Source organism: Nilaparvata lugens, unplaced genomic scaffold (genome assembly GCF_014356525.2).
Source record: "Nilaparvata lugens isolate BPH unplaced genomic scaffold, ASM1435652v1 scaffold7013, whole genome shotgun sequence".
Taxonomy (NCBI): domain Eukaryota; kingdom Metazoa; phylum Arthropoda; class Insecta; order Hemiptera; family Delphacidae; genus Nilaparvata; species Nilaparvata lugens.
The window spans coordinates 1-13,697 of record NW_024092762.1 but is presented as its reverse complement, the minus strand read 5'-3'; the positions used below and the strand labels follow the sequence as shown (position 1 = coordinate 13,697).

Here is a 13,697-nt window from a genome sequence, read left to right as displayed (position 1 = left end):
TTTGTGGAGCAGGGGGTAGTTCATAGCCATAACACTAGAAATAGGGGTAATTTGACTACTTATTGGTATACCTATTTAGTATACAAAAAACATTTCTATTTTTATCAATAAAATTGTTTAATTCACTTCCTGAAGATCTTAGAAATATGGAGAATGGAACTTTTAAAATTCATAGAAACGTTCTTAGCAGCTAACCCTTTAAACAGATTGAAGATTTTTATACAATAGCTAGGAATATTCGGTTATAAGTTGAAAATCAGGTGACATATTATCATAGGGTACTGATAGTGTAACTTACTGATGTAATATATTTTTATTTTGTATCATGTTGTATATATTGACACTTGTATTGTATCGATGACCTCAGATATTGCTGCAATAAAGATTCTATTCTATTCTATTCTATGCAAGTGATGATTATGATGAATTGTTACTTGTTTCAGGTACAAGAAACACCCACTCTATGCCTGCAACGGCACCTGTTGAAGTCCAGGCGATCTACCCGTGATGCGCGACCCTCGGCTTCATTCGCAATGAGCCGGTCTACTCGCGAACGTGTGGGCCGAGCTGCACTGTCGCGAGTCCTGGATCAAGTTCGCCAAGGTGGTGCGAGCCGGCGAGGAGCCTTACAAGGTGGTCAAGGCCAGGCCCAAGTTCGACAAGGTAAGTCAGGGATTCCTTAAGTAGGGTTCACATAAGTCAAGTGTAAGGTCCATTTCCTGAAGGTGAGTTTACATTGGTCATGTGTGGCCGAGCTGCACTGTCGCGAGTCCTGGATTATTTATTTATTTTATTTATTTATTTTATTTATTTATTTACCAATTCACTAGAAATTACAAAATACACTTATCAACTAATATACATTGGTGTGGCTGGAAAAAAGAAGCCTTGAGCTCCAGCCACGAGTTCGAAAATATTCTTTAAATTATTGGTACATTTGCCGTGATAATATTCTAAAATACAAATTGGTGCGAGCCGGAGAGGAGCCTTACAAGGTGATCAAGGCCAGGCCCAAGTTTGACAGGTAAGTCAGGGTCCAATTCCTTGAGGGCCGTTTACATTATATTCAATATACAATAATTGACTGCAGCCGTTAATACAACACGACTACAGTCTTCACTGAAGGGACGTTTACATTAGTCAAATTTACTCGAATTCAAGTTTTGTATAGAATGAATGCATTTTGAAATTTTGAAGTCAAGAACATAAGCTTGAATTCACTATACCAAAGTTAACTCATCTTCATTTATAGTTATATAGCTATGGTGAATGTGATATTTCGAGCTCAAAATTAAGTGTTTTATTCTTTATTTTGTGAATTTATAGTTTGTTTCATGTGTTTAAGAAACTTTTATATTAATCCATCCAAATTTAAAATTGTTCGTTTATTCTAATTTATATTTTAGATTGTGATTGGTGTAGAATTTGAATGGACATACCTATAATATTTGGACAATTTAAAACTAAATTAGGAATTGAAGAAGTTTTAGCAATAGCCTGTTTTTTTTTTTCCGATTCTTGTATTTTTTGCTAACCTTATAAATAAACAAATAAATTTCTGTAGAGTCAAGTTTTTCAACTTGAATCTAGAAGGTATAATTCGATCTGCAAATGAGAAAATGCGATGAAAATGGTCAGTTAATGTAGAGTGCATAAAACAACTAAATAAAAGTATAATGCAAGAAAAGTATGAGAAGTAAGAAGAAAACTTTGAGATTAAAAAGATTTTTCAGTCCATAATTATATACTTTTGAGGTTATGAAAACTTGACTTCTCATCTGACTTCATATTTTCAAAATCACTCTTTTTAATTAAACGCTAGAAAACCAAGTTCATGTTAACTTGACTAATGTAAACCCTACTTCAGAGTTGGAAAGAGACATAGATATCAATATATTTTTCTCATTATTTTGATTATTTCAGATGACAGGTGAATTTAGGAGCGATCTACCGCTGCCTCTATTGGGCCCCTGGCAAGTGGACGACTATGTACCACACCTGCAAAAGACGGCAGGTGCCTCGTAACGAGTATGGCAACGTTGAACTGTTTCAACCCAGCATGCTTCCTGCCGGGACTGTACACCTCAAATGTGCGTTTCAAAAACATTCATTCAAATTCTGTATATTCTATCAATTTCATAATTGTTAATAATTCTCGTTTTCAATTAATTCTCAATATTGTAACCGAACCCACAATGGGGGTAGAATTAAGAGATCTCTAAATTCTAAAGGGCGAGTCATGGGACTTTATTAAACAACAAACTTCAGCCTTCTATTAAACTTGTAAAATTTTATTAAATGAATTAAACTGATTCAAATTAGGACAATAACAAAAATAATCTATATCGGTTCATTGCACATTCTAAAAATTCAAGATGACTGCATGTAAGATTTTGCTAACTGCTTATTTGGATTCTAACTGTTCACGAAGGTAGCGTGGACTTTACTCATTTCTCAATTACAAATTTATGATACTAGGGACTCGGTCATTCAAGGGTTTTTAGCATGAGGTAGAAAATATAATGGCACTAACAATCGATCAATTTATAATTCATTACTATTTAGAATTTTCACTACACTGATTACTCCGGATAACTTACTAATTTAAACAAACATGACATATTCCTTCAAAAATTAATAAACTACTTCAACTTAACTCACGGCGAAAAATAATACTATTAACAAAATTAAACAGCAAACAAATTCAACACACACGTTAATTTTGATCCCTCGAGCCCGAGGCTACCCTGGATTTTAAATGGAATTCGGCCGCGGCTTGATTGGAACTGAACTATTCCACACAAATTATGTTTCCCTTCCACCAACGAGACAACGGTCCACGTGGAGACGAGCATAATTCCGTGGGAAAGGAAAATAATGCAAGTTTGAAATATCCCCAATACTCGGTATTTTTCCATCGCTACCTAACGGAAATACAGTTCCGTGAGAATACCTCAACTCTGCATAAAATTGGAGTCTTCCCGGGCGCAAGTTAGCAAAATTTTAATGTGAGAAAATTATTTTTCAACAGAAAAATAAATTTCTCACGATAATTCAGCTACACGATCACTAAAGGCTCATTGTTGAAGTCCTAATTCTACACTTTTCGAATGGACCCATACTAAATTTATCTCTATGAAAACACAACCCATAAATTAATAATTTATTTATTTCAATATTATCACCATCACAATATTATATTTGTGTTTTTCATCTAATATCAAATTCAGTTTATATTTAGACTCAGATTATTATCATCATCATTATTATTGTGTGAGTGAGTGGATGAACATTGCAATTGGCTCCCAGTACACTTGAAGTTCTCATCCTACAACAGTCCCTATAATAAGTTCAAGATTGGCCACTATACTGTAGATTAAAGTAGCTACTATTATATAAACATAATTATTTCCCTCTTGGTAATTAATAGTACTAGAGTATTGATTGATATTTTAGAACCGTTCCATAATGTGGAAAAAACTCGCAGATTTAGTCGATTGTAGATCTATTTATGGTACAAAACCATAGTTTCACATCATCAAACTGACTAAGGCTGGATTTGCACACAAAGGTGACAGTGAAAAGTGAAAATCTTATTCCCATTAGTTTTAATGGTATTATTCTTACTCACTGGGTAAGAATAGTCTAAATAGAATTATATTTTCGCTGTTCACTGCCACCTTTGTGTGCAAATCGAGCTTCTAAAAATGCTTAATTCTCACTTTTCAAGATGCGACCTATGTGGCAACGCTATTATAGTATCTATATAATAAGAGAGAGTAGAGTTGTGTTTGTTCGTTTGTTCGCATCAAAACATGTCAACTTGTGGATTGCATACCGGAAAAACGGGAATGATTCAGATCTCCTAATTTTGAACATAGATTCTAAAAATATCAATCTCGTGCACCTGGAAGCCCAAATTTCATTTTTCCTTCTAGATTTTTCAGAATTAATGTTCAAACTTCATTAATAGTGCATACGATTTCATAAAAAAATCACCAAATCATATGGTCGGAATTAAAAATTTTTATTATATCAAAGAACTGGATTATACACGTATACAGGTGTAAAGTAGTATAGGAAAATTATGTTTGACGCATTCAATTATGTTTTAATTGAAAGGTGGTCATATGATACATGATTCCTATACAGGATTTCCAGAGAAAAGATATGGTGAAAACCGCACATCGATATCTCAAACCTTTCAAAATTTATTCTCATTCATTTCCTTTGTTATAGTATAGAAGATAATAGATAAATGGATGATATATCCATCTATCTCTCATCTTCTATTCTATAATAGTGGAAAGGACTGGCTTAAACACGTATACACACGTGTAGAGGATAGGGGAATTATGTTTGACGCATCATCACGTCTGAACTACTGAAGTGATCAACTTGAAATGCTGCTTATAACTTCTTAATCAACCGAGGATTCTTATAGGCCTATTTTCAATTCTTCTGGATTTCATTACGCCAAGTTCTAAAATAGACCCTTGCGAAGCACGGGTACCTGCTAGTTGTACAATAAATAAATGTGGAATCGACAAAATATTTGTGTTTTTATTTCATTCTTGAATCTTATATGTTATTGTGATGATGTGTCCTAGTGCCCGGTCTGAACCGAGTGGCGAGGAAGTTGCAGATAGACTGCGCCCAGGCAGTGGTGGGGTGGGACTTCCATGGAGGCTCCAGTCACGTGGTTATGGACGGGTTTGTCGTCTGTGAGGAGTTCGAGGAGACGCTGACCGAAGCTTGGCATCAGGTTAGTCCATGCTTTCAATTTATTCTCGATTATTGAAATAGTTGAAAAAATATATTTCATCTTAACTGTAAAGTTTGGCAAAAGGTTAGTTTGTTTATTTCAATTTATTCTCGATTATTAAAACTCTTTCAAAGTTAAATTCCATCTTAAACAAAGGTTGCCATCAGGTTAGTTCATGCATTTCAAAACTCAAATAATTTTATTACCAGGTTTTGTTATTTTTATTTATTTATTCATTTATTATTATTTCATCCACTGACCTCCTATAAAAGGGGTATTTGGACTTGTCAATGTCGTAAGTCATGAAATACAGAACATAATACATAAATGATAAGTCAATATATTTTTTCTCTCCAAACCTTATCTCGACGCTCGTAGTTTAGAACATAAATAGGTACATGAAAAGTCAATACATTTTTTTCTATTCTCTCTAAACCCCATTTTGACGCTCGTAGTACTCTCTGAACTCTTCATTTGAGTACGCGCATATGGACAGCAGCTCCTTCTTTAATTGATCTCTGAATTTTGTACCAGTCATTTCTTTTATATGAGCTGGCAATAAATTATACAACCGAATACCAGAACTCCTAACACCTCGCTCATACATGGTTGTCTGGTGTGTGTCGTCTCTTAGGTTGTTCCTATATCTTGTTGGGTATTGATGGAATGTTCCGCCTGTATTAAATTCATGTAGATTTTTCTTAATGAAGCAAATTGTTTCGAAAATATATAGGCTTGGGAATGGGAGAATTTGAAGTTTTTTGAAAAGGGAGCGACAACTTGTTCGAATTGATTCTCCCATCATCACTCTCAATGCCCACTTCTGCATTCTGAACACCTCAACTACGCAACTTGAATTTCCCCAAAAAAATAATGCCGTAGGTCAGGTGTGAGTGAATCAGTGCAAAATAAACACTTCTAAGAGCCCTGGAGTCCAATATAGCTTTCAAATTTCTCAGTACGAAAATTGCTGAGTTCAGTTTGTTTTTGAGGTATTCTTGGTGAGGTCTCCAAGAAAGGTCACCACTCCAAGAACTTTTATATCATTCACGGATTCTATTTTATAGTCTCTGATACCTAAATTATTTTCTCTGGTAGTTCGGAATGGAATTTCTTTAGTTTTGTTGGTATTTAACAACAGCATGTTATCAGATAGCCATTTTTCTAAATTAATAAGGGAAGTCTTACTCTCCAATTCCACATTGGACTGACTGCTGCTTTTCAGTAGAATACTCACATCGTCAGCATATAATACACTTTTAGCTGGTTCAAGGTATGATGGCAAGTCATTAATATATATTAATCTATATATCAGGTCAAATCTATTATATCAGGTCATGTGATGAAAAGAATCAAGCAGGCACTGTCTGTCACTGCAGTACGCTCCAAAGACCTTAGGCCGGCCACAGAGCTCGACCGACCGTCAGTGCGTACGGCGGTCGCGCTTGTCTTTTCCATAGATATTCCATGTATCCATACAGAGCAGGACTGACGGCACGCTTGCGCACGGTCAGGACCATGCGTTTTATACAGCGTACGAAGACCATCGGTCGAGCTCGTGCGCATCCGTTCCATCGGTCGACTGACGCGCTATTGAAACAAATAGAAGCTTTCAAAGCTGTACTGATCAGTAGCCCGATGTGCTGACACCTCTGCCCGACAATCAGCTGATATTGAATTGAATAGCATAATGAGTGAATTCAATTAATAGTGTCATATTTGAATTCAGAGTTTTTCTATTTTTATTCAATCATTTCTAAATTTTTTATTGAAAAAAATCATATATTATTAATATTATCTACATTTATTTGATCCGTAGCTTAAAGTGACTGCAAGTATTCCCAATGGTGATACAAGCTCAAATAACTCATCGAAATTTCTGATGGACATTCTGAGGTAGTTGAAAAATGTATCTTCACCCCAAGCAATAATGTATATAATGGTACTAAATTCACTTTGAAATGCTCTTTGGGCGACCATCGGGTGAACTTGATATCTACATCTTTTAATCTTTCGTTTACGAAGATAATAAGCTGCAATTTAACAATCTGTAAAGGCGTCCATTTTGTGAGTCAGAAAAACTGATGTTTGGTCAGGATGGTACACACGCACTGACGGTCGGTCGAGCTCTGTAACCGGCCTTAAAGATGCATAGACTCACATGCAGCGCTAGTGTCGTACTTGGAATTGAAATCGGCCATTGAGGGGGCAACCTCCTATAAGATTATTACATACAAATGCCTTTGTAATCTTAGTATTACAATATGTAGATATAATATCTCGTGCTAAAATACCCCAATGGCGGCCTTCAATTTCAAGTAGGAGCTATCATTGGGAAGGCATAGGCATTGTGGGTATATATCTCTAAAGGTCTTTGGTGTGTTCTGTTTTATCAGTATCACTCTTGTCTTCCTTATAATATGTCTTTGAACTATCATAACTCTGCCGTTTTTGGATCTATTTTGCTCACTCAAATATACGTTTTTGGAGCATTTGAATGTCTATCTTCGGATTCACATAGATTTTCTTGTAAATCTACCTTTTTCAATTAAACTTGAGCTGAATGTTTGATATCCACTCTTGTGTTCCTGATAATCAATGTGCCGGTTGCACAACAGCCGGTTAATTTTAACTGTGATTAATTCCACGAGAACCAATCAGAGAAGTCGTCTTCTCAAAAACGCTTTTTCTGATTGGTTCTCGCGAAATTAATCACGGTTAAAATTCAACCGGCTTCTGTGCAACTGGTCCTATGTCTTTGATCTATCATAACTCCGCTGTTTGTAGATCGATTTCGCTCAGTTGAAGCTCAGTTTGTGAAGAATATCAATGTCTTTATTGAGGGTGATTCCCATATAATTCGTGGGCTTGTGCATGGTTGATGGAAGGATGAAGATGATGTGTGATTTTGTTTGATTGAATGAAGATGATGTTCGATTTTGTTTGATTGTTTGATCAGTAAACGAACAAACAAATAATTCAAATTCATTATTGCCATAAAATAATACAGATTGATAAAAAAATATTCTAACTTACAAAAGGCACTACCGGCAAAGAAAACTTGTGCAGTGAGTTCGAACAACTAGGTACAGCAAACATGTCAATAGAAAGAAAAAGAGCTTATTCAAACCACTAGAATAACTAAAATTATGGAGACCAGGTCACATCTCAATACTTACAAACGATAAGACAAAGTAACAAAATCACAAGCAAGTGACAAACTCAAAAAGATCAATTCAAGGAAGCCATGACAATAATATTTTTTAAAATTTATAACATAAGAATGAAACACTACATAATGGATATAGATAATTTAAAATAAAATCAACTAACCGTTGAAGCCATTTCTGTAATAGATAATTCCCTCCTTATTCAACATTAATTCCATATTTAAATATTTCAGATGGAATTAATAGAGAATGCATTATTCAAATGGATTAATATATAATTATTATTGAACGAAAATCCTAAATAAATGCTGCAAAGAGGTCTTCGGGGTGATTTGCAGCATTTATTTAGGATTTTCGTTCAATAATAATTGAATATTTCATTATTTTTCAGTAACTATTTTTACAAACCTTCCAAGCATTCATGTATCTAACTTACTCAATTACCATTCCTTACCAATATTTTCAATTAATTTCATATTTGAATATTTTATATCAACTACATATTTCATAAATTTGGATCGTTTGTAATTTTTCAGGAACAGCAAGAAGCCGAAAAACGTGCCCGAGAGAAGATGGAGCAGAAGGTCTACGGAAATTGGAAACGGTTGATTAAAGGTCTGCTCATTCGCGAAAAACTCAAACTGAAATATGGTTTTGAAATCGAGGAAGAGGTGGTAGCTGGCACCTCTGGTAAGGGTCACAAGAACAAGAAAACAGCGAAAAAGTAAACCAAAGTAGTTAACAAAAATAAGAATTCCTTGCAGGCAAAAACATTGAAGACAAAAAGTGATTAAATCCACGGCATATAAAAGTATATCTTTTTATGAGTACCGTGAATAAATGTACAAAAATCTCGGAGACATTTGTTTAGGAATGTCGTTGGGATATAAAACTAGATGTAGGTTAAGGTTGAAGATTTTTTTTCCAAAATAAATTTATTAATCAAGATTTACAGATTAAGATAACTAGATTAAGTGCCGGTTGCCTAAAAGCCGGTTAAATTTTAACCGTGATTAATTCCACAAGAAACAATCAGAGATAGCCGTCTTTTCAAAAATGCCTCTCTGATTGGTTATCGTAAAGGTTATAATAATAAATAATAATAATAATTTGTTTTATTGACCAATAAATAATTGTACAGTACATTTCAGGCCTCGTCAAAAGTTCAAGATTACATGATGTAAGTCAAAGCTAAATAAATTTGTTTTTCGTCAACATCTTATTCTTAATAAAACTTGAATGAACATTTTCAATAACATCAGTAGGTATAGCAAATATTTCGAAACATTACATTTACACAGCATATAGATAAATAGCAATTCGTAATATATTAAAAGAGAAACACAAAGACTAACACTACAACTAGTACTACTATATAAAGTCATAACATAGTAATCACAATACTATTCTTACATGTAAGTCACATTTTTATTCTAAGTAGAAAACGTTATATGCTATCAATTAAAAAACTCTTCAGTAGAGTAGTAAGCCTTTTCTTTTAGCATTTGTGAAATGGCAACTTTAAATTTTTCTGAGGCAGGTTCTTAACTTCAATTGGTAGTTTATTGTAAAATAACAACTGTAAATAGGGGTAGCTTTTCATGCTCTTACTCAATCTGAGATTAAGTAAGTTGTTCTCGGTTAAAATTTAACCGGCTTTTGTGCAACCGGGCTTAAGATTTACAGTTGATGAGAGCTGATAAATTCATGTGAAGTTTATGTCTATGCTTAGATGTAGCTATGTATATTTTTGAGTTGCACAAAAAATGAAGAATATAATTTGAATGAAACTATACAGTTGGATAAATAATTATTATAAAGTCAAGCTTTCAAACTTATTTTTTCAACAATGATTGGTGAATTTATGTGAAGCTAATATGTATGCTAAAATATATAGTTATGTAAAAGTACCTTTTGTGTGCACAAAAAATTAAGAATTTAATATTAAACTATACAGTTGGATAAAAAAAATATTATAAATTCAAGCTTTTAAACGTATTTTGAACATTGTTCCTAAATTAAACTATACGGTTGAAATAAATAAACACTATTCAACCTAATAAAACATATATTGAATTATAAAGTTGATCTTATGAATTGATTATTTTCTGAACAATGATTGTTTCAAATCGACTAAAATTGTTGAAGGATTAACATGGATTGTAAATCTAAACTTTTATATTTTAAAGGGGAAAATATTTTCATAAATTGTAGAAAAATAATTAGTAGATCAGCAAAATGTTTTGGATAAATAAATAAATAAGTGTGTAGCCTAATAATTGAATATATTGAGTGATATTTGTGAACGTTTGTTAAAAATCAACTATAAATAAAATGAATGAAAAAATGTAATATCAAGTTGGAAAACATGTAATAAATCTTTAAGATTTAAGATTTGGTGAAAAAAAATAATTTGAAGTATACGAATGACATGATTTAAATTCCTCGCTTAGTAGTTCCTCATTTTTATATTTTATGCTCAAGTATTTTTTTCCTTGTAATATGTAATTGGTTCAATGCCATTACTAATGTAATTTAAATTAATGTTTTGTATTGTATTAGCAGGAGCTAAATATCAATACCTTATAATATATCTAAACAAATCTTGAAGCTGGTTGGTTCCATTGAAATGAAGAATGTTAAAATCAAAATGTAGATGTAACCTTTAGCCAATCTTTCTCGTCTTTTCGAATTATGTAGGATCGTTTTTAGGATTCTCAAGAACGTTCTTAGCCTAATAAAGTGGTTGTCTAGCAACCAGTACCTAGAATCTTTCTTATTGGTATTTGGCTCCTGTCATTGGTTGTTAGGTATATAAACTGTGCTTGGCTAACAATGTACTAAGAATCGTTTTAAATACTATAATAATGATCTATAATGAGCACTAAGAAGTTTTCAAGGCTGCATTTACTGTAGATGGAACACTCACTGCCATTTTCATCTGAAACTGAACATAATTCATTTTTATGAATTATTTATGAAATGAATCAATAAATGAATATGAATGATAGTACACTTTGAAATTAATAAAATAATAAAACAAGAATACAAATTGTAACATTATTAATTATTTTTTTATTAATTTTAAAAGGTACTATCATTCATAGCCCTGAATTCATACATTTTAAAGAATATGAATGAATATTATAAACAAATAGGCTTTAAGCATAATATGAGAAAAGGATAGGTTTCACAAAAAAATCTCTCCAACCTTTAAATAGTTGAGAGCTAATCTTTTTCAATTACAGTTTGAAATCTTTTCTGAATATTATTTCAATATATCTTCAAGATCGTATTTCTTATCTCTCGGCCTACAAGCCTAAATTTACAATGATTTATACTGAATTATACCTTTTTCACCCAGTTTAGATCTATTTAATTGAGTATTCACTTTTAAAACATATTGATACGTTTTATTTTTCATTGATGTGAACCTCATAATGTAATAAAGCAATAAATTACATCTGAATCTACCTCATGATTGCTATTAATTACTTGTTTACTACTGTAGTATAGTTTATTGATACTTTTTTACCTTTATTTTCTCTCGTATTTTTTCGGCCCAATAGTTGTATTTTTCATCACTTATGTTATAATAAATAGGGCAACAATGTTGCAGCTATTCATGTAAGAAGTATATTATTATTTGATATTCAGTATATCTGATATCATTTTGCTCTTATGAATGCATGTAATATCTCAGTATTAATTTCTTTACATTATTAGATTTATACATGTTTTGTTATCAATTATATTAATCATGTTATTGTTGTCATTCTAGTTATAAGCTCTTGGTCTTAAGTTAGGCTAGGCACACAAGTTTGGTTTAACTTAAGTTTAGTCAAGACAAGACAAGACATGATCACACACAATACTGATTAGTCATTGCAATTAGACATGTATTGATAAGCAACTATGTGAAGTATTGTGACTAAACGTGTCTGAATATGTCTTGTCTTGTCTTGACTAACTGGTGTGTGCCTAGCCTAACATTTCATCATCAAAATAAGGTTTAAGCTACAATAAAATGAAAATAAACCTTAGCACTAAGAGAGTCTCGATTCAATTATGAAGATCTTATTCTATTGAATTATCATTATTAATTGATGTATCTAGGAATAAAGATACGTGCAGTTTCATGGCTATATTATTTTAACTAGAAATTTTTCATTCATAAATTAGGTATACTCTCTTCAATAGAATGTTTTTTGGTAATACATAATTTTTAGTAGTATTTGTATTGAGTTCAGGATAAAAATAAAATTAAAGTATAATATGAAGTAATAATTTATAATCATGCCATAGAGAGCTTCATGGTCATGTCATTAAGCTATCTTTTCTCTGTGGTCATATTTTTATTCTTATATTTGTTCAAATTTCTATATTATATTATATTATTATTATTATTAATAATAATAATAGAAATTTGAACAGATTATAAGAATAAAATATGACCACAGAGAAAAGATAGCTTAATGACATGACCATGAAGCTCTCTATGGCATGCTCTCTCAAATTTCTATTATACTACTTGTTTACATCTTTTTCAGTTTTTTTTAAATATTTAGTTCTTCTTTGTATTACCACAATATATAATAAATTACAATGAGAAAAAATGTTTTGTTTGCAATATTATTTATATGGGAAAAAATTAGTTGTGATGAAAATATTATCTCTATTGCATTCGCTCTCATAATTTTCTGTACTATGTTTCATTGTAAAGCGTTGATTTGAAATCCTTTGATTTATTAGTATTTAAGTCATGAAGTATTGTTAAAGCCAAATATTCATTAATTTCTAATTTGTCTTTGGTTTGTTTACCAAGGATTGAAATAAACTCGCATTTCTCTATTATTTGAAGCATATTATTGTTCCCATATTCCTTAGTAATTAAATATTTTCCCCTTTCTTGTGAAAAACAGGAATCTGACAATATTCTCCAATAAACTATTTTGTTATAGCCAAGGATTGAAATAAACTCGCATTTGTCTATTAGTTTAAGCGTTTCATTGTTCTTTTTCCTTAGTATTGAATATTTTTCCTTTGTTGTGAAAAACAGGAATCTGATGATATTCTCTAATATATCCTTCTGTTTACCAAGGATTCAAATAAACTCGCATTTTTCTATTAGTTCAAGCGTTTTATTGTTCCTTCATTCCTTAGTAATTGAATATTTTCTCCTTTGTTGTGAAAAACAGGAATCTGACAATATTCTCTAATAAACTCTGAATTCAAAGACAGAGAAATACCTTAGTGCAAAATATTATAATATATAGTGAGGTCCACGTTATAATGGCAGTGTTTGATTGGCAATGATATTGCTATCCTTGTCTATCATTCAACAAAGCGGATAGCGCTATCTCTTTCTCGCTTTGCTCTGTTGCCAGATCGTCTTTCAACAATGTAGAAATAATGAATTACCAAATATTTCATCTCAATTATAAAAATTCATTATGAAATTATTGAAAAATAAAAATCTCTTGCTTATTGAAATATAATGTGTTATTTTAAATGAGAAGAATGAACAGTTATATTACACCAATAAACCTGTATCAGCTACAGTCTATAGAAGGGATTGACAAACAGAGGATCGGCAACGTTGTTCTCCTATCTTTCTCCACTGCCATTATAACGTGGACCTTACTATAGTGATTTATTCACTTGAAAATGTCAGATTTCCTTATAAATAAAACATCAGTGTTGTCCATTCAACTACTGACGTTTTAACGTGAAAATCATAGAGTAGTCGATTATAATTTTCT

At 32.0% G+C, this 13,697-nt stretch overlaps 1 protein-coding gene across 1 annotated transcript; it reads left to right on the top strand.

Moving 5' to 3' along the window:
- The first annotated feature begins 443 nt into the window (after nucleotides 1–443).
- Nucleotides 444–9,013, top strand: LOC120356532 (DNA repair protein complementing XP-C cells homolog). Its single transcript, XM_039445470.1, has 4 exons — nucleotides 444–663; nucleotides 1,924–2,090; nucleotides 4,611–4,765; nucleotides 8,472–9,013. The coding sequence occupies exons 2-4, from the start codon at nucleotides 1,988–1,990 to the stop codon at nucleotides 8,661–8,663; spliced, it is 450 nt and encodes a 149-aa protein (XP_039301404.1). The 5' UTR covers nucleotides 444–663; nucleotides 1,924–1,987; the 3' UTR covers nucleotides 8,664–9,013.
- Nucleotides 9,014–13,697: the final 4,684 nt, after the last annotated feature.